Below are 23,157 nucleotides of genomic sequence, written 5' to 3'. Positions count from 1 at the left end.
TGAGCCATATCTGGGTTGAAAATCAGAGCTCTAACAGGAAGAGGTAAGTCATTGTTTTCTAAGTTAAAAAAGTTTAAAAGTTTATGCTGATACTATTTCACGTGGCAAAGGACTAAAGGAGATAGATGTTTGTGTTCTCCTGGTAAGGACTGTGATCCTAAGACCCAGACACTGGAGATTACAATTTGGAAAAGATGGTTTTAAAAAAGTGATTGTGTCCACAAAGGTGACAAGAACATGAACCCAAAGTCCTTTGTCAGTGGTTTGTAAGTGCTTCTTTTCATTCTAAAAATATTTATTGATTCGAAAAATGATTTATGTGACAGGATTGCAACAATAGAGTCCTTTTTCTTGATGGAGAAATTGGAAGAACTTTAACGCATATACTTACTCAAAACCGTCTGCCCTGCCTTTTTAAATGACATTTTTGTTGTCGGTTTTCATTTTAGTGATGTTTCTTTTCTTTTCTTTTTTAGGTCTTAGTGTATTCCAGGATTTTTTTCTTTGTATCATTAAGGTTCTCCCTTGTTGCCTAACTTTAAGGAAATAAATTTATTATTTCAATGCAAATAAATGCTGTATGTTTCTTACGTGGCAAGACGATTTCACAAGTGGTTTGAAGGAGTCATGGTTTTATAAAAAGGATAGAAGAGTGTAGGACTGTCTTTCCTCTTTCTCACATCTTTCTCACTGAAATTGAAATGGCCCATTTTGAAATCTGACCTTCGTAACAGAAGAGTACTCTTTATGGGCCATTGGACTGTATCTGCTCTAGGTGCACATCGTCCTCACATGCAGAATCAGCCCTGACAGAGGAACTGTCTGTGGGCAGTACTGGGGAGCACCACATGGTGGGAACATGTGCATTTTACTGAGTGGAATGCTGAACCTTTTTCTTAGGAAGGGTAGTGTGTACTTGGGATGGCAGGAGGTCATGTGTCTTGCCAGGGGGAGGGGGTCCAGATTGCAGTTAGTTCCAGATGATTCACCACATAGAAGGCATATTCTCTCACTCATGTTTGGATCTTAGTAAATAAAAGGAGTATTCTGTGTTGAATCCTGGTTTGACAGGAAGGAGGTGGTAATTGATCAGGGATTCTGTTTCGTTTGTTTTCAATGAAAGGGATTACTTAGACTGATATGACTCTACATCTGGATACCTTATTGTAGGATCGTTTTTATCTTTTATACAGAAATAATCTTTGCTGTTGTCAGACCTTACTCATAGGGACTGATTAAAAACAATTGTTGGTTTTCTTTTATAAAAGGGGGAAAGATAGATATTTAGTTGAAGTACAGTTGGTGGATTTGACCACTCAAGGGTGTTTTCTCTGTGGAGTGTCTTATAGAGGTAGAACCTGGCTGACAGATGCTTCTTATGACTTTGTTTGACACATGAATGGCACCCCTAAGTGGGTTCCTCTTCATTTATCCCCTCTCCCCAAGTCTCCCTAGCATCATTTCTATTTTCCTTCCCTCTCTAATTCTATTCCCATCAGTTAATCAGGTGACTGATGAGCAAGCTGACCCCTGTCTTAAGGATGGCAGAATCCAGTCTGGCCATGGGCCCTCACTGCCCATCCTCCAGGAGAGGACAGTCACCTTGACTGTCTTGGGAGGGAGTAGGAGGTCCTGATCCCAGACTGATGTTGGCATATTGACACACTTCTGCATACACAATGACCAGTTGGGCCCCAACTCCTCAGTACTGTCCAGCCTCCCCAGTTGGGTTCCAGTGGACTGGAACTTCTGTTTGAGGAGTTCCACAGTGGGCTCTGTGTCGTGGTGTCACCAGCTTCCCTCCTTGAGTCCAGGTGGTAAGTCCCATCATGCTGCGGTCCTCAGCTCCAGAGGGTGACCTTGAAGGGACATACATGGTGGAACCTGATTTCATGAGCCTTGGGGCTCTGCAAGCAGAACAAGTTGGGAAGCCCGTGAGAGGCCAGAGCCTGAGGGTTTGAGCCCAGACCTCCACAAAGTTAAAACAGAAGGACACAGAGATCATGAGAAAGGCACCGAGAGAGTCTGAGAGACACTGAGTCAGAGGCAAAGGAATCTGATTTTGCAAGAAGACAGTTTTGCTCTGGGAGGTTAAAGAAGCTTGGTTGCCTTCTAAGTGAAAGTAGCATCCTATTTGCTAGTCAGAATTACCTCAGGCTATGAGAATGAAGGAGGTTAGAGAACTGTTGCTACACCAGGAATCAGAGAATTATGGAGTTGGAGGGGTCCTCAGAAAAGTGTCTCGAGGCCAGCCTGCTCGTTTTAGATTGAGGAACCGAGGCCCATAAAAACCATTGTGTTCTCTTATGCTTTTTACAGTTTCTAGTATGCCTGCAGTGACAGCTTCTTTTGAATCTCAAGAGATTGAGTGGCTGCTTCTTGGCTGTTCTGGAGGGACCTCTTGGGGCCCCTGTTGCCCTCGCTGCCCCCTGACCTTGGTCCCCAAGTAGTGGGCGCAGCAGGCTGAATCCTCCTCTGCTGAACTTTTCCCTCCCTGCTTGCCTTGCCCCACTTCCACCCCCCATGAAGGAATCCAGAATCCTCCTTGCATGTGAAGCCACTGGAATGTAGCACTCTGACCCCTGGCATTGAGTGTCCTGGATGGACCTGGCTTGGGAAACAGGAAGGACTCGGGAGGGAGGGGGGTGGTGAGGGAAGAGTGCCTCGTGGCCTTGGGGTGGGACGGAGGGAAAGGAAGTGCTGGGAAGTGTGACCTCCCCAAGGACGCCCAGCTGACTCTCACAATGTGGGCCACCAGGCGGGGGTGGGGTGGTGGGCATTGGGCTGGCAAACTGAACAGGCAGGTTTCCTCAGGCCAGGCCCATAGGTAGGGCCTCTGGCAGTGCTGGGCCCCAGGAGGTGAGCTGCCAGGGGAATTGGGGTGAAGATGAAAGGATTTGAGGGTAAGAAGGGAGGAGCAGACCAGAATGCGGAGGAAACCATTGTAACAGGACGTGATGAAGGTGAAGGTGGTGGATGGAAAGAAGGAATGTCCAGCCACTACAGACTGAGTGTGTGTCCTGCTTTAGAAACCACTTTAGCAGGTCAGAAAGACTCTGTTAAAGAAGCTTCCATGCTACTTTGAGACTGGGCTTTTTTAACATGCTTACCCCTGGCAAGGCAGGGATAGTAGAGAGGGTGACTGCACATTCAGGTGTGAGGCCAGTTGACACTTAGCTGTCCCTTTCTGTCCTCGGTCAGTGAGGGCACCTTGCCCATCCTCAGACGGTTACCAGCCAGTTATCTTCCTTGAAGAGATTTTTGAAAAAACTGAGTCTCAGCCTCAGGTGACATCTCCACCAGCTCTTTGCCCATTCCAGGATAAGGGAACCTTCCTTCTCTCTCTGCTCCTTCCCAATTAAAACCTGCTGCAGAACCAGGGTGCAGAGCAAGGGATTGGGACTCACCTCATGGGGCCCTTTAGGAGCCAGAGCAGATCATGCCATAGCCATGCTACATGTGAGGTGCATCAGAATGGCAAACCAGCTATTTATTGAGGGTGTTTAAAATTAAATTCTGTGCTTATGGAAATGGAATAGGAACTACAGGTGGCAGAGTGTTTCTGAAACACTGTTCTAAGAGGAGAGAAATCACAACTGCTACCATACCTGAAGGGATTGGGTTTCCTTTCCTTCTGGAATCTCTTGGTGCTGAGTCAGTTGAGTCTTCCCTTGCCTAGGGTTGTCTTGAACATTTAATGTTCATGGTCATGCCACTTCCTGTCTGAAGTGAGGATGCTAGTCTCCTTTCCTCTTTTCTCAAATGACATGGTATAGAGCCCTAGGAATAGTGGACCTGGTGCTGAGGAAAAATGTCTTGGTTATTTGACTCATTCATTGGGCCTGTAAACCAGGGTATGTGACACCCCTTCCTCTACCCAAATAATACCAAAAGCCACCAGGTGAGGTCCAGTAGGATACTGTAAGAAGGTAGGCAGGTCAGGCACTCAAAAAGTCCACCCTGAGAGCCTACTAATTTTCCCTAAATTTGGATGTTTAAAACAACTGAATTATTAAAGGATACATTAAACGCTTATATGTAAGTTTAAAGCTACTTAGCTCTGTATACTCTAACCCTTTGAAAACTGATGATTCTTATTGTTAGTTAAATAGGGTACGAATTTCATCACAGCATCCTTTGGGGATTGTCTGTGTTTGGCATTTCCTTTTATATCCTCCATTACCTCTTTAAACATATATTGAAGTTAGTAGGCAATAGTTTTTAACCTTTCAGGTAGGAGTTAAGGTATATGTATTTCCACAGACAGCTCATTTGAGCAGTTTTTCATGATTTACACTGTGAAGCCTAAGTAGAATAACATTGCAGAATCATGATCCACCTGCCATGTTGCGTATGGGAATACGCTGTGGCATGTAGAAAAAGGACATGGCTTTTATTTATGTTTCCTTTTGGAAGCAGATAATTCTGTGTGTATGTGTTTATGCATGCATGTGCTTTACTTGAAAATTTAGAAACATATCAACTTTTTTCTTTAGCTTTGACACTGCAATGTTTTAAAAGACCCAAAAGGTACTTGCTCCCTAAGTCCCTAGTAGGTATGAATTACTGTTCAGTCGGGGTTTTTTTGTACCTCAGACATTCCAGAAAGATATTAAATATAAATGTTACAGATGAATGCATAAGTGTTGGCAAACTTAAGCAAACTGTAATCTTAGATATCCAAAGAATATCTTTAAAGCTGCTGCTTTCTTCTTCCACATGAGATTGTTAGTAGAGAACATCCCTTCATATCCGTCACTTACTCTAGTTTACCATTCAGCAAGTGGGGATTGGGGCCCATTGTTTGCCTACCACTCATCTCAGCAGGGAGTGATTGTAGAAATGAGGAAGGCACAGTTTCTGCCTCTAGGAAGCTCAGAATCTAGCTGTCAGCAAACAGCCACAGTGCCTTGGGATAAGTGAAGGGTTTGTAGGTGGGAGAAAAAACAAGTAAACGTTGAGGAGAACATGTTAATTGGTCACAGTAAGATAATTGCAGGTTTCCAGGTGAATGGGGAAAGAAGGATGGTGCCTTCTCAGAGGAAATAGAATCAGCAAAGGCCCACCAAAGTGAAAGTACGTGGTCTACTAAGAGAATTGAACTAATTCATATTTGTGGAGGATCTACTGTGTGGTAAGTCCAGCTCCAGATGCAGAAGATAGAGATGTGAACAAGAAAGATCCCTCCCAGCCTGGAGCTTTTGATATAGGGAGACAACATGAACAAAATTAGTCATAAAACTTGTATGATGCCAAAAGAAGATAAGTGCTGTGCAGAAAAACAAGGCAGAGAAAGAGAACAGGGACTGTGTGACACATTTGGTTTGCAGTTTTAAATAGAGTGGTCACGGAAAGTCTCGCCGAGAAATGGGGTGTGATCAGAGACCTGAGCAAGTGTCTACAGGGGGTGTGGGGGAGAGTGTTTCAGGTGAAAGGGACATTAGTGCCCAGGCCTAAGGCTTTTTTGGACTGGAAAGGGAAGAAGTGCTGTCTGTGCAGTGGGAAGTAACCTAGAGGTTAGCTGGGGCCAGACATAGGTCTGGTTTATCAATAAAAGGGTTCGACTTGAGGCTGTGGGCACGTGGGAGCCAGTAAAGATTTTTGGATAGTGTTGGGCACCTGGGTGGCTCAGTTGGTTAAGTGTCTGCCTTTGGCTCAGGCCATGATCCCAGGGTCCTGGGATGGAGCCCCACATCAGGCTCCCTGCTCAGCTGCGGTGTCTGTTTATCTCTCTGCCCCTCTCCCAGCTCATTATCTCTCTCTCTCTCTAATAAAATCTTAAAAGATTTTTGGATAGTGTTAATAATCATTACTATTGTCATCACTGAGATTCCCAGACCCAAGTACCCAATGTCTCAGAGCTTGGTGTCTATTAGGCATAGGGGTCCAATTACTATACCAAGGAAACTCTAGTTTTATGAGAAATGTGCAAATATATTTTCAAACACATTCTTACAGGTTCTTCATCTTTTTGTGGTCTTGTTATGTTTACTTCATATGGTCTATTTCACATGAATCTTAGGGATTAAATCATTGCTCTGTAAAATCATTTTAACTCCCAAAATATTAATGTTCATTTCCTGACCTATCCTGAGGTGAGAGTCCTGCTTTTCATTGTCCCCTAATCTACATTTGCTTTTAGGTAGAGTGTTCTAGGATGGATTTCAAGGAATTGATGCCTTTAAAAATCAGTATATCAGATAGGCCCTATGTTGGTGAGGTTTCTTAGAGGCCACAGTTGTCTCTCTGATTTTCATTTCTAATTTATCGCATTACTTCCCACATACAAATATTATAGCAGTGTGGATTCTGATGATATTCTAAGAAAAAAAAAAGTCTAGACATATACATCAGTCTTTCATGTATGATGAAACCAGGTAACAGTAGGATATTGTAAACCATGCACATAAAACAGTGTTCGTTGAATATTACTGACAAATTGTGCTTTGTTTCCATAACCAGGTAGCAGGAGATTCATGGCATGTGTAGTAATAAACAAGATCAAATATAAAGATAAACTTGCTTCATTGAAGGAACTTAAAGGTTTGGGAGTTTTAGGCACAGTGTTTAGGAATGATATTTCCTTGATGAACGATTCTAGAGTTAGTGGTAAGGATGAGAAAAAAAAATCATTGGAATTAATCTTGATCATTCTTTTGCTTCTTACCATCTTCCACTTGGTTTACTTTCAAGAATTCAGATAAATTATTAAGGTAAAGTTCACAGCAGTGCTCAAGTTGATTTATAAAAACATTCCTTACAGGGTGATTGTTAACTGATTCCACAAAATTATTATCCTGAAAAGATTCCTTAATGCTACTTACAGATCATTACACCTTTTAAAAATCATCATTTGCACCTCAAGAGTGTTGCTATTTATTTATTTATTTATTTATTTACTTATTTATTTATTTATTTTAAGTATTTTACTAAATTACTTTTTTTAAAAAGATTTTATTTATTTATTCATAGGCACACACACAGAGAGAGGCAGAGACACAGGTAGAAGGAGAAGCAGGCTCCACACAGGGAGCCCGATGTGGGATTCGATCCCGGGTCTCTAGGATCACACCCCAAGCTGCAGGCTGCGCCAAACCGCTGCGCCACCGGGGCTGCCCAGTGTTGCTATTTATGAAGGCATTGTTGGCTTAACAAAGAAACCCTTGTTTCTGGGATGATGGTGTAGTTGAGATGATGTTTATGTCACTGAGTTTTCTATTTTGATGTTTCCAAGGGTCTTCTTGCAACTCCACTCCTTTGGGCTTGGAAGGTGTCGTCGTGAGGCCTCTGCCCCTTGGATAATGACACCAACTGTGGGTCTCTAGGCCATATTCACTGGAGATGGGCTTCACCAGAGTAACATGGGAAAAGTAGGAGTGTTCCTCCTTCCGTTTCCCTGATGCTCAGGTCCTCTGAACTCACTCAAACTTGAAATTTTGCCCAACCCTTTGAGCACCTTACTTTCTTGTTCCTTTAATTCCTCTTCTCATGGGCTTGATGATAGTCTCTGCAGAATTCAGGTTTAGGTTGCTGAGCTTCTGTCCTTAGCTAAATGTGTTTGTGAGAATTAAGCGCCTCGTCTAGTTCTTGGCATGTAAAAATGTGACTCAATAAATATTAGTTGTTATCAGATTCATTTCTGGGGTGTGTGTGTGTGGGGGGGTGAAATGTGCTTTGTTACCTGTGCTAACTGTTCATCTAGTATAATGAAAAATTTATATCCTTTAAAGTGCTTATTTTCAGAATGCCATGTTCATTTTGTTGTTCTTGTTTGAAATTCTGGTCACATTTCTTTTCATTCTAGTGGTTCACACTTTTGGATGAGTGCAATCAAGAAAAAAAGGCCTTCCCATATCTAGTCTTCTCTTTTGCTTTCGGTCATTTGACTAACAGATTTTAGGTTAGAGCATACATTAATATTTATAAAATGGGACCGTGCATTATTCATATCCACAAGTACCTTTCTGGCAAGAAGCATTAATTTGTGTCACATTATCTCATTATGGTCATGATAGACGAAAGTAGTAGAAAGGGAAATAATAGACTTTATTTACTTAACATAGTTGAGGTATATTCATTCATTTAACATGTCATAAATATTTATTGATATGTGGAAGTTTTGGTTGATAATGTTGAGGTTAAAAGAAAATTTGAAGTAGTATTAATACTTTATAAGTAGGAAGATTGGCATCCAAAGATGTTTCTTTCTCCCCTTACCGCCAAACTGACTTTCCAAAAAAAAAAATTTGGCACTGAAAGATTCAGATTGCTCTGTCCTCTAACCCATTCCCATTCATTCCATCTGCATGCACTTACTTTGTTAAGCTAATATTTGCCAAGTCCTAAAGTCACCCAGTGATAAAAAGAAGAGTAAAACTAGATCTTTAGCTTCAAAGAACCCACTTTCTGGTGAAGGAGATTAGATGAGCAATCTCATGGTACTGCCATAAGTGAAATAATTTTAATAGGTATACAATAGAAGGTCCCACAGGGGAAAAATGCTTCATTCAGTCCCTATGGAGTGGATGATACCTGCAGAAAGCGTTAATAACTGAATAGAAACTTTCAAAGCAAGTAAGCTTTCTAGGCGGAGAGAACAGTTTGTGCCCAACCGGGGAGTCAGGAAGCAGCTTGGGTCATTCAGGGAGCACGGGAGCACGTAGTCATGAAGTATGGTGAGTATTGTGAAGTGAGGAGAAATGGAAGAGGTGAGGTTGAAGAAGTGGATTGGAATCAAATCTAGATAGACTTTGTCTTCCATGCCCAGGAGTTGGCTGGCCAGATGTTGGACTTTATTTTGGAGACCTTGCTTCCCAGCTCCATATCCTTAAGAAGTTCAATAGGGCTATTCTTAGAACATCCCACTGTGCTTTTAATCCTCATGCACCTCTGTAGGAAAGCAGAACACTGTGCACCAGGTACCTAAGAGATGGCTCATCCCGGGCTTTAATCCTCGAGGGCTTTTTGAGTATCTAGGCAAAGGAAGGAAATGGGACACAGGCCTTCCACAAGATACTGTTTTCCCTTGGCCAAGGTGTATTAATTATTAAGCAGCAGTTCATTTGATAACTGAAAACCAGTATTCTTTGAAGCTGGTGAAACATGGAATTACATATTTTAACAGACATTCAAGCTCGGAGGAGACTGTATTACTCCATAATGACATGCGCCTGAACAGAAGGCCAGTTCAGCGCTGTCCAGACATGGGCCAGGTGAGCAGGCCTGAGATTTTCCTTAATAAATATTGGGATCTAGGCCCAAAGTAGGGGAAATGTAACGGAGTTAAGTTTCTCACCAGAGAGTACAAAATAATTGTAGCTCGGGAAAAGTTTCTATGAACAAACCTTCATGATTTAAAAAAAGTTTCCAAAATGTAATCATTTAACATCTGATTTTGAGTGACTTCCTGGTAAACCACCAAAGAGAAACTGATTGAAAAAATATATATTTATAGGGGCACCTGGGTGGCTCAGTCAGTTAAGTGACTGCCTTCGGCTCAGGTCATGATGCTGGGGTCCTGGGATTGAGTCCCACAGGGAGCCTGCCTCTCCCTCTGCCCCTCCCCCCTGTTCATGCATGTGTGCTTTCTCTCTCTTTCTAATGAATAAAAAAAAAATCTTTAAATAAAAAGATTATTTCTGTGTCACAGTATCTGAATGAGTTGACATTCAGGACTGTTTATCATAAGCCATTTATGAGATGTCTTAGTAATCTTTTTGAAGAGCCAGTTTTTAATTTTGTTCATCACCTCTGTTGCTTTTATCTCTGTTACATTGATTTCCCTCATACGTTTATGATTTCTACCCTTCTTGTTTCTTTGGACTTACTCTCTTGCTTTTTTTCTAATTTCTTCAGTTGAATGCTCTGCTCATTTTTTTTTTACCTCATTTCCTGTGAAATTTCCCTTTAAACTCTGCCTTCCCTGTTTCCCAGCAATGTTGACATATTTCTATTGTTCTTCATTTTTAAGTATTTGGTTAATTTACCTGTAATCTCCTCTCCTTTAAAAAAAAAACCTTTTTATCATAGAAATTTCTAAGTCTATATAGAGGTAGAGACAATTGTAATATGACATTGAACCTCTACAGTTATAAATAAATTCATGGCCAGTCCTGTTTTAATATATTGAGACGTCACCTAGTAAATCTTCTAGGACTGAGATGTTAGAAAAGCCCTGCAAGGGGACCTTTGTTATAGTAAAAGCACCCTTGGCTTGTCTTCTGTGCATAGTGACTATTTTCCAAACCTCAGACCAGTCCAATACATGAGAAACTGTTTTAAATTTAAATTGTGACCACTATAAGCATTTGATTCTCTGACACTGTTCCCAATAAATTATTAGCATTGAACAGTGTCAACCAAGATGGTAGAATCAAGGAAACATGAATATGAAGTCTAAAGGGACCTCAGGAATTGTCCATTACTCCTCCTTTCAAGTAATGAGAAAAATTGAAGCCTTGAGGGCTTAAATGGCTTGAGGTTGCTCTCCTCCTCTTCTTGTTTCATGAATTCCTTGCTTCTAGAGACATTTCTTGCCTTCTCTTAAGCTCCTCTCTGTTCCTCTTAGCTTCCTTCTATCAAAAAGGAAATTAGTATTATTTTATTCATACATTTAGTATGATTTTGGTTAAAAGGGCAGAAAATCGTACTGTGAACTCCTGCTTCCTAGCATCTTGAATTCTTAGTACCTTGCTCAGTTCTTGATGTGTAATAGATACAACTATCTGGTTGAGGAACAGATGATTGGAAGGAAGGGAGGGAGGGAGAAAGGAAGGTTGATTGGTTTGTTGGATGGTTGGATGAATCTGCATTCTGTAGCTCATCTCTGGATGAGACCTCTTCTGGACCTCTTCTGTTAGATGTATTGCTAAGGTGTCTGACAAAAATTACAGCAGCAGAACATATGCATCATAAATTGATTTAGTGGGGGATCCCTGGTGGCTCAGCAGTTTGGCGCCTGCCTTTGGCCCAGGGCGCGATCCTGGAGTCCCGGGATCGAGTCCCACGTTGGGCTCCCTGCATGGAGCCTGCTTCTCCCTCTTCCTGTGTCTCTGCCTCTCTCTCTCTCTCTCATGAATAAATAAATAAAATCTTTAAAAAAATAAATTGATTTAGTGAATTGGATCAGTCCCATTTGTTTTACAGAGAATTCCCCATTTGGACATAATATGAATCAGTGGTCATGTTTGTTTCAGAGATTTGCATCAGTTTAAGAAGTTAGTCTTCAAAAAATAGTTGTGAACATATTTTAGTATTCCCATTGTTTTCAATCCAGGCTTTGTCCACTCTGGTTTACAGTTACATATGCTTCACATAGTTTCATTTTGTGGAAATGCCTGTAAAACAGATTTTTGTAACATGAATCATTTCTACTGATAACCATAATTTTGCCCTTCCTGCTCTGCACTGATTACGGCACCAGGAAGAGAGGGAGAGGGAAGCACTGGCTTTTGGAACATCCGCCTTAAGCTTGAAGCAGAGAGAATGAACGAATGAACGCTCACAGCATTAGATTCCTCCTTGAGCAGAACTGAATGCCTGATAACAGCCAGCCAGGAGCTGGGGGAGTTAAGAGCAGCAATTTTACATTACACTGGAGTTTCTAGGCTGGCATAGAAAGAGATGCCAGTATTAGCTATTTGCATCTTACTGTAGCCACAGGGATATGTGAACAGCTGGAGAATTAATTTGATATATATTCCCAGAAGCTTCTCCTCTGCCAACAGAATTCCATTACTGTGAGCTTCTGAGTGTGTGCTGTGAATTTGTTTCTTGCCTTTTAATATCTGCTATAGCATATTTCTGGTAAGTGGATTGCCACATAATGGGATGTAGCTATATCTTGGTTTGGAGTAAACTCCATTAACCTAAGCTGATACAGGGTAGAAAAGGTAAGCCTTTGAGTATACAAATGCTGTGCCTTCAGGAAGTCAGAGATTTTAGATGAACACATAGCAATGTGTCCAGTAAGTGCAGTCACACCTGAAACATTTTATTCCATATTAGTGGAATTTCAGACACCAGCACGCAGATGGAAAGATATTTTGAAGGGCAGAGAGGTGGAATCCAGGATTAGTCAGGCCAGGGTTGCCATGGCTGGTTCCTGGAGCTGCTGCTTCCCACATCTGGGGTCACATGTCTCCATACCTCTTGTGAAACCTCTTTCCCAGTGCTTTCTTTCCTCCCCTCAGGATTAAAACTCCTAACCAGCCCTCACATTTAAAATCTTTTATGTCAAATGCAGAATGAAGGCATTTCAGGCATCATTGAGAATACTGGAAGATGCTTTGTGAAACAGAAAGAACCAATCCAGGATAAGACTGAATATGGCTGTTGGAAGGACAGGTGTTTTTGCTTTGGCACCACATGTGTGCTCTTAAAACAAAAACCAACCTTCTGCAAAATCATTTACTAGTCTAAAAATGAAAGAGGTGTTGGGGAAAGATAGGATTAGGGGTAGGTCGCTCAAAACCTGTGGAACTATATACAGAAAAGTTAAGTCTGGACAGTAAGAATCCAAATAAAAACACTGACACAGGTAAGCGCCCCACAGCATTTGCATCTGACACCTGTTAAGCCACCTATAGCATAGCACAGCCCATCCTCTGCAGCCCTACTTCCAAGCTCCTATTGCTTCCTTCAGGGCATGGAACCTTGAAGACATTCACTTGTAATGAAGACCAGGTTCATCAGAATTAAATCTAAGATCCAAGAGTAGTTTCTTCCTCATGATACTTAAATACAGGGGGAAATATCTGTAGTTTTTTTCATTTGCATTTGCAACCTCCCTGGGTAGTTAAATGTCCTGGAAAGTACAGCCAGTAGAACAGTCATTTCTCACACTGAAGGAAGGAATTTAAGATTATAAGCCTTTTCTTACGGTGTTCGTTATTGCTGAGACTTTTCCTTTCATTGTGAGAGAACTTACTCTTGATATTTTCATAACACTAATGTGCTGAGAAAAATCTTGTATGAATCAACACAACTTTTGCATCTTACTGACTTCATTTTCCCTTTTCCTGATTATACATTGGCTGAAGCCCACTAAAGACGCATGTCTGTTTATAGGGTAACCATTAGGAGAAGAGATACCCAGTATCCTTTGTTATTTCTCAGACTTGAATCCTATGTTGCCTTGACCCAGGTGTATCAGCAAGACATGCTCTTTAGAATGGCAACTCCAGGGGGACCCAAGACCAGGGAGTAGACAAGGTCCAGACTATTTTCATAGCAATGTTAAAATGTTACTTTTATTCTGTGTGTCAACATTTGCCCAGTGGTACAAAGGCAGTGGTGGTCACACAACTGGCATCTTAACGTGAATAGAGGCAGTGGCACCAACTAGTGCTAGTCATTGCCTTTGTCTCACCACTTTTTATATTACACATTTTATTACCATTCTGGGGGATGAAAGGGGAAGTATGTGTGAAATAATTATATTGCATACTGAAGTACTGTGGTTGAGATATCTTCTAAGCATCCGAGTGGAGATGTCAGGTTAGTAGTTATATATAACTGTCTCTTCACTATAATACTTAACATATTTGGACCTATTTGAACATATGTGAATTTTAATTCATACATTAAATTATTAGATTTCTCTCATATTTAGAGAAACAAATTTAACATGCTGATTTGATATCTTGCAGAAGTTACAAACTTAAAAATACATTTGCAGGGGCACCTGGGTGGCTAAGTGGTTGAGCATCTGCCTTTGGCTCAGGTCATGATCCCAGGGTCCTGGGATCGACTTCTGCATCAGGCTCCTCACAGGGAACCTGCTTCTCCCTCTGCCTATGTCTCTGCCTCTCTCTGTGTCTCTCATAAATAAATAGAGAAAACCTTTAAAAAAAATACATTTGCAGGGGTATCTCAATTGTCATTTCAGACTAGAGACTACATTTTGTCATATGGAGAGTACCAGGACAAAAGATTACTTGAAATAAATATTTAAAGTGCAGTACTCCTGTTTTTAATTCCTTCCCCACCCCTCCACCCCCCACCAGTCCAAGGAGAAATCAGGAATCAGAGAATTAGAGCTTTCATCCTTGCATTGTATATATGGATTTGCTTAAGAGAGATTTAGAAACATCAAATTTGCCAAGCACTGTCCGCAGAACTGTTGTGCTCAGATTTGATTTCTATAATCAAACCTCACTAAATTTTTGCTTTGAATCCCTGTTGGTTGGCTGTCAAATTATCTTGAAGTATAATATTCTGTAATAGAAAAACATAAAAGCATTTGTCTCAGAAGCATGTTGTACTTGATCCTATAAAGTAGTGGTTGCTAAGGGAACTATTTGCCAAGAAGAGAAACAAAGTATTGGTTAGGGTGGGGGTAGAGAATTTAAAAATTTCCCTCTCTAAAAAGAAAATAAAGGAATATAAGACATTTTGGGGTCCAGAGTCCACTGCTTCCTAACTGGACATGGTAGCTACCATTTTTTGAGGGACAGTCAGGCTTGGCTTACCCGTACATCTTCACACACAGCCTGTGCTGCTGCCAACAGGCTTCTACTGGAAACAAAGCAGGAATCAGTAAAGAGTCAGGGAGAGCATCAACAGCAATTGCCTTTTAATTCTGATTCCACAATCAGAGAAAATGGTCTTCCGAGACAACACATGGACAGCAGCATTGACCATACCAGTAATGATATATGTGGCTAGATAGATAGCATAATACTATTATATGTAATAGTACTCTACATATAGTTAACACTATACTAGGTTCTGGGGTTTAGGGGGTTCAAAGTTGGATGAGACCTGGCTCCTGCACACAAGGACTCTACCTAGTGGAGAAGTTTGACTTACATAAAGCCATTACCATAGGGGACTAGAGATCTGTGCACATGCCTGAGGGAGCATGAAAAATAGAGCAGCTCATAGTGGAGAAGACTTCCCAAAAGAGCATTTGAACTGGGTCTTGATGGATGAATAGGCGTCATCATATGAAGACGGGAAGGAGAGGTGTTCTAGGCAGAAGAGATTCTATGAGCAAAGGTGTGGAAGCAGTTATTAAAGGTTTTAGTGAGAATCTTAGTGTGCTAGAGCACTAGGATATGTGAGGGATCGGTGAAAGAGGAGTCTGTAGAAGTACAAGCCATCTCATGAAGAACCTATTCTTCTACCATAGAAGTTTGGGCTTCCTTATTGGCAAGAGAGAACCATTGAGCAGGTTTGTGTTTTGAGGACAAGGATTCTGATGATGGCATGGGGGAAATGGGTAGTGGAGGGACAAGAGGATGGTGGCAGGGAGACAGGAGAGAGGATGCAGTCCTTCAGGAGAGGAGAAGGAGATCGTCAGGGAGTTCAAGTTCTAATGGAGTGAAAGGAGGTTTGCCATGGGAAAAAAAATCATGAGAATCCACTCAATTTGGTGATAGATCAATATAAATAATAGTAATAAAGATTTCTTCTCTGAATATGATGGGGAAAGGGAGAAATAAAGGAGAAATAGTTTTCCAGTGGATCAAATATTACTTGATTTCTTACAAGTTTTTAAGTTCCTAGGTTTGAACTAACTTTGGCTACAAATTTGGGTATAAAGTCATAAAAATTCCTTCATGACAAATTTCACTGAACAGGATTAGAAGAGTGGTACTAATAGCATGTTCAACCAATAAATGTAGAAATGGGAAATCATTTATGTGTGCCATGTATTATATATTATAGTTGGAGACTAAATTATCACCTACTTTCCCATGTTGAGTTGTTTATTATGTTCTTTTCTGGTTTTCCTTTCAGGATAATTTAGTAATTTCATTGTTGTCTTGAAGGTAGGAATGTACCTTTGTGTGTTTAATGTTATTTCTAAAAACCAAATACAGGCTAAACAGGAAAACATCTTAAAACATATTGTGTTTTGTTTAAACTTCTAACCATTTTACTAAGAGCTGAGACTTTGATCAAGTTAAGTGAATCTGACCTTCTGAAATCAGAACAGAAGAGGTTTTCAAAGAATTTGTGAAGCTCTTTGTATTATGATATCTTTCTAAAGACCCCTTGACAAGAAAATTATTTATTTTAACAAGGGAGAACAGTCTTTTGTGGTAAGTTAGTGATGTCACCAGAAGTAAAATTTAGCTCTAAAAAAACTATAGCCATCTGTTTACACCGTCTTCTATGAAAACACATTAAGATGGCTTTATAACTGCTTTCGTTTGAGCAACAGGCCTAAGATATCTTAAATTCAAGAACTCTTAAGAATTCTCTCCAGATATGGTTATCAGAAACATGTTTACTATTTAACAGGTAGTATCTAGTTAAGACATGATAAAAAGTCTGATTTCCTGTAAGTGTTTCAACTATGAGGAATAGCATTAAGCATTGAGTCAGCCTGTGGTTTTTTCATGCTTGTTACATTTGAGCTGGATCTCATGAAAGTAGTTTTGAATTCTACTTTGTTTCTTAATAGTCTACTACTATTAAAAAAAAAAATAGTCTACTACTATTATTCCATGACCAGGATAGTGATTTGGTCTCAGCTTCTGCATACGACTTCCTCAGCTTCTTACTAAGCTGTAGCCCTCAGTTTTGTTGTCATCTCTGGCTTTGGTTTTGGGTGGTGGTGGACATTATCATCTGAACTGAAATCCATTGGAGAATCTCCACCATTGTATCCGTTCTTTTGGTGGTGTCTGAGGTTTTATGTTTATTAGCTGTCTTGATGTATTAAGTTGCAGCTGTTTTAAACCCAAAGCTAGTCTACCGAATGGACTAAAAAAAACTGTAGGTATATTTGAATCAGATTGACAGAAGTGTCTCCTGTAGTTTTATTGAAAGTAGGCAAATCCAGGAATCTTTGTTTAAAATAACGCATAAGAGAAATGGTGGGTTTTGATCATATGCATTTGTATATGTGGTTATTTAATGTCTACATGTATGGCTCTATTTCCTTTTTCTCACTTATTAGGGAGTTGGATTTCATTCATTTGTCAAATTGCAGCCAAACCACCTTTTTTTGTAAATTGGGGTGTCAATCAATATCATGTTAAACTTGACATCTTTGCACATTTTTGCTTTTAAACAGACCTTTGAATGAAGGTGCAAGCAAATATTCTGTGGTTGTTAATTGTTTTACAGATGAGAACTGGGATGATGACCAGCTGCTTGGTTTTGAACCCTGCAATGAAAATCTTGTGTCTGGCTGCAATATAATCAATGGGAAATGCGAATGTGACACCATTCGCACCTGCAACAATCCCTTTGAGTTTCCAAGGAAGGATATGTGCCTTTCAGCTTTGAAGAGGATTGAAGGTAAGTACTGATTCTCACAATTGTAAGGCCTAGCGCTGTATACTATTGAGGCAAAGACATGCTTACAGAGATTGGTAGCTTTTATGATCCCAAACAAAATGCATAAAGTTGACCAAGTACTGATGTGATGATGTGTGTGAGCATGTGCATTTGTGTTTCCTGGGGGCTGTGGAATTGGTAATGCTGTGGTCTCATGAGCAGGGTAGTTTATGCCAGCTTGCCTAGGTCACCTCTGCATTCTGGATGATTTCACAAGTGGTGTGCTTGAGATCAGCATCTGTTGTCACCAGGTCCATTCCGCTTGATTTACCATAGCATGGTGCTCCATGAGGAGAGTGCTAATTAGAAATGCAGCTCATCTGGCAAGAAAGTGTGTCTCTTTAGCAGAGATGGGAGAATTGCACAGTGATGGTTAAAGGATTCTGTTCAAAGCTAAAGCATGGCAAAACCACATAGGTGTGGATAGGTCATTGGGTGTTTTGCCTGTGGAATGAAGTCAGAAATTACATTAAAATAACAAAATTCTACTAATATGGCCTATATTTTTTGTACATTCCTGCATAAAATCTAGACAAAAGATTGGAGACTTAGAAGTATGATTCCTAGCTACAGTGATAATGAGTTGCATGTCCAGAGCTTGTATCATGGCTTGCAACCAGGATTAACAAAGAATAAGGCCCCAGACCAGCATGGTACTCCTATCTTACCTCCATGTTCCTCTTGAGGAAAAAAAAAGAGCCGAACAAGACATTCTTAAGTTTACCTGTTATCTCTAAAATGATATCATCCTAAGATGGAGAGATTAGTAACATGATTTGGAATACCAAGGATTTGTGAGATCTTCTAAGGGCAGTATGGCAGGACTCAAGTTTTTTATTAAGTTTCCAACGCATATTTAAACTGTAATAAAGAATAAGAAATTTATAGTAGCTTCTAAAATAGCTTTTCTATCATATTTACCAATTTTGCTAAATCATAAAAAGAAATTATAGTAGGAAACAAGAGAAATAAAATTTTAGAAGTACAGAGCATGTTAGGTAACATTTAGTCTGGCCCTTAAATTTGAAAATTGGAAAATTGAGCTCCATGCAATTGGTCAGTAACAAGCCCAGGACTGACCATGTAAAAGTATTCTCTCAACTACATCGTGACATTGGACAACATGCTACCTGACTCAGTTTTACCATCCTGTGGCTCTTTGCTCACCCTTGTCTCTACCTGATTGCTTCCTCAAAAAGAGTATTTTGCTAATTTTAACATATAAACTTGCGGGGATATAGATGAAGTTGTCAAATATCTATTTAAATATACATATATATATTTAAAATCACACGATATAAAATAATACAGCAGTTTAGATTATCTTTGCCACAAACTTGGGCTTGTTTGTTTTTGTTTTTTTTTTTTTTTTGCAAACATTTTGGATGTGTCACTGTCACCGTCTTTGTTCAGACTACCTCCTAAGTCCTTTAACACCCTGTTCCCTGGCACACTCTTCACTGCCATCTAAATTATCCGACACGCAGCAGATTTTGAATCTACGTTATCGTGAGAAGTTTTGTTCAAAACTCAGTGTCCTTCCACATAAAAGTGGGACAGTTGCATTTTTAATTAGTTAGGGGTATATTTATGATCTTTACAATGTGGAGATTAACGGCATTGTTTTTTAAAGTGATTCTAAATAGGCTGTTTACAAGACCCATCACTTCCAATTTTGAGAGCGTTCCCTCAGGAATAATTACAATAGCTGATTAAATTTCTTTACTTTTTTTTTTTTTTAACAGATTCTGTCAGATGGCCTCTTATATAATCAAAAAGTAGAACTAGTTGATCTCATTTAAAGTTAATGTATCTTCTGCAACGAGTACTTTGTTTCCTCAAAATAAAGCACCCTGCAACATTCAAGATCTTATAAGAAGTCAGCATTAGGGGCAGCCCCAGTGGCCCAGTGGTTTAGGGCCGCCTTCAGCCCAGGGTGTGATCCTGGAGCCCCAGAATCAAGTCCCACATCGGGCTCCCTGCATGGAGCCTGCTTCTCCCTCTGCCTATGTCTCTGCCTCTCTCTCTCTGTGTCTGTCATGAATAAATTTAAAAAAAAAATCTTTTTTTTTTTTAAAGTCAGCATTAGGGGGTTTCCTTTTCTGAGAAACAAGTTTGAAGGAGAAAGCCCCACTTTTATCCAAATGTATATTGCATATGAAAGGATAGTGATGGTCTAGAACTGTATACAATTGAGTTGTTAATAGCAGTGAGACTTGGAATGCTTGCTTGTATTGTGACCTGGAATTGCAGAGTAAGGTGGCGGGGAGGAGGTAGAGTCTGAACAATTTAGAATTTGCATGGTGGTGGATTCTAGGAAGGAGGACAACGTAGATAAAAGAATGAAACATAGAAGTGAGCTTTGCATGACTTTCGTAAGACATGGGGGATACTGATATAAAAGAGCAAGGTTTCATGTTGCTAGATTAGAGGAAATAAAGATGGGGAGCAGCCTGGGACTGGATGATGGAGTGTCTTCAGCATCTCAAAGGAAGCTCCAGCCTGGTGATAGAGGAACTATCAGAAACCATTGCAGGTTTGTGAGCAGAGAGAATCAGAACCTGGTAAGTCCATGATGGGCTGATGAGGGTTGAGAGGTGATAATGGAGTGGGTTAGCAGAGGAGATACTGTGGTCTGGAGGCCCACAGAAGAGCTCTTTCATTTATTTAGATGTGGTGCCACTAGAGACTGGACTGGGGGCTAGCAGGGAAATAGCAAGGAAGAGATGGATGCACACCATTTTGCTGAAAGAATCTGCAGTATCTCCTAACAGATAGAGGAGGGATGAGAATGCACAAAGATGATTCTGGGTTCCCCATCTGAAATAGCACAAGAATGATAGTACAAGTCACAGAGGTGAGGATGCTTTTGAGATGTTTCTGATGAAGTGGAACTGGAGAATGGGATGTTTGTTTTAGGGAGATAGTGGGTCAAGAGGGGCTTTAAAAATATGAGAGATGGGATCCCTGGGTGGCGCAGCGGTTTGGCGCCTGCCTTTGGCCCAGGGGCAATCCTGGAGACCCCGGATTGAATCCCACATCAGGCTCCCGGTGCATGGAGCCTGCTTCTTCCTCCGCCTGTGTCTCTGCCTCTCTCTCTCTCTCTCTCTCCCTGTGACTATCATAACTAAGTAAAAAAAAAAAAAAAAAAATTAAAAATATGAGAGATATCACGGCATGTTTGAATGATGACAAGAATGATCTAGTAAAAAGCAAGAAAGCAGTTAATGTAAGAAGGGGCATGATTGCAGGAGCAAAGTGTTTGAAGAAAGAGGAGCATCTTGCTTCTTTTTCACAGACATAATAAGGCAAGGTCATCAGCTGGCACAGAGGAGGTGGGAGACAAGGAGTGAAATACTGAGGAGGAGGAGGAGAAGAATGTAAACTAGACATCTCAGAGAGGGGATGAGTGCATTAACCAGGGAAGTGGATTAGGGTTGCCCACTAGTGCTGACGGCTTACTTGAGGCTGGTGGTTATACATTTGAAGGGCAATCAGCCAACCACTTGTGTGCTTCCTCCTGCTCCAGTGCAGATGCAGTAGTAGGTGCAGAGGTGGATTTGCCCAGGGTTAGGATTTTTCCTGGTATGGCTCTGATAGAAGGAAAAGGGCCCAGAGATTGAGGGTCATGCAGAAGAGTATTGTTGCTGATAGTGTGCAACCTGTGCCAGGAAGAACAAAAGCAGTGAATGGGGACGACACAGTTCCATGCAGCAGGCACAGAGTCTCATTGCGTGTGCTTCACATGACTGAGGTTTTATTTTTTAAAGAGGAAAAGGCAGCGTGATCTGAAAGTGGCAGTGAGAACAGAGTGGACACCGCCCTACCCTCAGGTTTGTGGAGTGTGGAAAATGCAGCCATCCTTCTTGAGAGGACTTCAAGGGACAGAGGAGCCAAGGAGTACCCAGGTTTCAGTTAAAACATGGAGGTGAGGGGAGCATGATGGCTGAGGGGATTGTGGTGATGACAGACCACGAGTTCTAGAATGCACAGTAGAAGGATTTGGGAGTAAGGGTTGTGTAGGGCATGGATGATCTTTCAGAGCCTAGTGATGATAAGAATCCAGTAACGATGAGTAACCTGGTAGATGAGACGTGGTTCTTGGTGTTCTTTTGTGGGAAAACGAATAGTTCATTCTAGCTAAAGCCTTTTTTGTAGGTCCATTCTTCTTGGCAGCTTATATTGTTTAGGTGTGCGGTGCGCAGGAATAGTATTCTTGCCAGAGCATAACGAGAAAACATGGGTCTCCATTTCTATGCTTTAGGAGTAAATTCTGAGCATGAGTTCTAAACATAACCACAGCAACATTTAAAAAATGGTGTGGAAGTCATTGCAGGGCATTTCAATTTCATACTTCTAGATTTATGAAGAATACTGACAATTTCTGGGTATTAAAAAAGTTCCCTCATATTACTTGCATTCATTTAAAAGGAAAGGAATTGGTCCTGGATTTTACCAAATGGTTTCTTTCCTAAAATACATGAGCACATCACCATGAAACCAGTTCATCACAAACGTAGAGGCTGTAGGACACTGGGTAACAGCCAGCCATGGTTCTGTGCAGAATGGCTTATCAGAATCCTCTGTATTTCTCCAAAGAGGAGGAAGTCTGATAAAGGGGATGACCTGTAAGGTCTTCCCACGATGATCTTAACAAAGCTTATAATTTTATGCCCCATTCTCTGTTCATCTTTGATTTGCTATATGTTGTGCTGAGCTTCACAAAAGTTAAATTGACCTACCATCAGAGGCGGGGACAAAACTAGCGAGAAATGTACCAGTCCCTATAAGTGCCAGGTTCTCTGGAGGAGCCACTCTGAGCTAAGTAATTATAGTCAGAATGGCTACTAAGGATTTAAACAATACAGTGAATAAGGTAAACCTTCAACTGTGTATATGACTCCACGTGGTGGTCAGTAGCTTTTATTTTCTAAAAAATTACTACAGTTCAGAGTGGTCATAAAATCAAAAAGTAGTCAGAAATACAAAACCAAGTTCAGAGAAGGATGAAAAACATCCTGGAAAACATTCAAATGTTCATTCATCCAACAAATATTTATTGAGTGCCAAATATGTACTGGGCACAGATCTAGTGGATAGAAATACAGCTGTCATGGAACTGACATTCAGAAGGGGGGATGACATGAAAACACAAAAATGAACAGAAAATATTGTCTAATGTGATAGCAATGAACAACCGTAGCTAGGATGATATGAGAATTACTGGATTAGTGAGAAAATTGCTTTTACATACAGAGGTCAGGGAAGTTTTCCATGAAGGGAGAGTATTTGCATTAAAATCTGAATGTAAGCATCAAATTTAGGATGATCTGACAGAGAATTCTGTTGAGAGAGAGCCACAAGTGTGAAAGTTCTAAGCTATCTTGGTGTGTTGGAGGAATAGCAAGAAAAAGAAGTCTGTGAGACTGGAATGTCATGGGGGAGGGAGAGAAAGATGGGGGTTAAATCACATAATGCCTTGTAAGTTACAGTGAAGTGAACAGATTTTGTGATGAGAACATAGGAAAGCTATTAAAGAGTTGTGAACAGGGTATTACATGATTTGTGTGGCTTAAAAAATGAATCTGGTGGAGCAGAGATTTGGGAGACCATGAAATGCAAGAATGGGAACAGAGTCTCAAGTAGGGGTTCTTTCAGTAGCTCAGGGAAGAGGTATGGTGGTTCAGACTTCAGAGCTAGAGATGAAAGGATGGGTGGATTTGAGATATAATTTGGAACTAGATTTGTTGATGGATTGCATGTTGAGGAAGAGGGAAAGAGGAATCAAGGAGTTCTCTTAGCTTTTAGGTTTTAAGCAAAGTGTGGTGCCTTTTACTAGAAGCAGGGATAGATTTAAGAAGA

At 40.6% G+C, this 23,157-nt stretch overlaps 1 protein-coding gene across 12 annotated transcripts in view; it reads left to right on the top strand.

The window, feature by feature from the left end:
• Window positions 1–23,157, top strand: part of CRIM1 (cysteine rich transmembrane BMP regulator 1) — a 186,843-nt gene that overhangs the window by 23,138 nt on the left and 140,548 nt on the right. For all 12 annotated transcript variants that reach the window (XM_072767305.1, XM_072767313.1, XM_072767304.1 and 9 more), the window contains one exon: window positions 17,083–17,256. In XM_072767305.1, coding sequence (XP_072623406.1) covers window positions 17,083–17,256 — 174 coding nt within the window. The remainder of the gene's footprint in view (window positions 1–17,082; window positions 17,257–23,157) is intronic.

The sequence above is a fragment of the Vulpes vulpes genome, chromosome 8 (genome assembly GCF_048418805.1).
Source record: "Vulpes vulpes isolate BD-2025 chromosome 8, VulVul3, whole genome shotgun sequence".
NCBI lineage: Eukaryota > Metazoa > Chordata > Mammalia > Carnivora > Canidae > Vulpes > Vulpes vulpes.
This window is presented reverse-complemented; position numbering and strand designations above follow the sequence as displayed.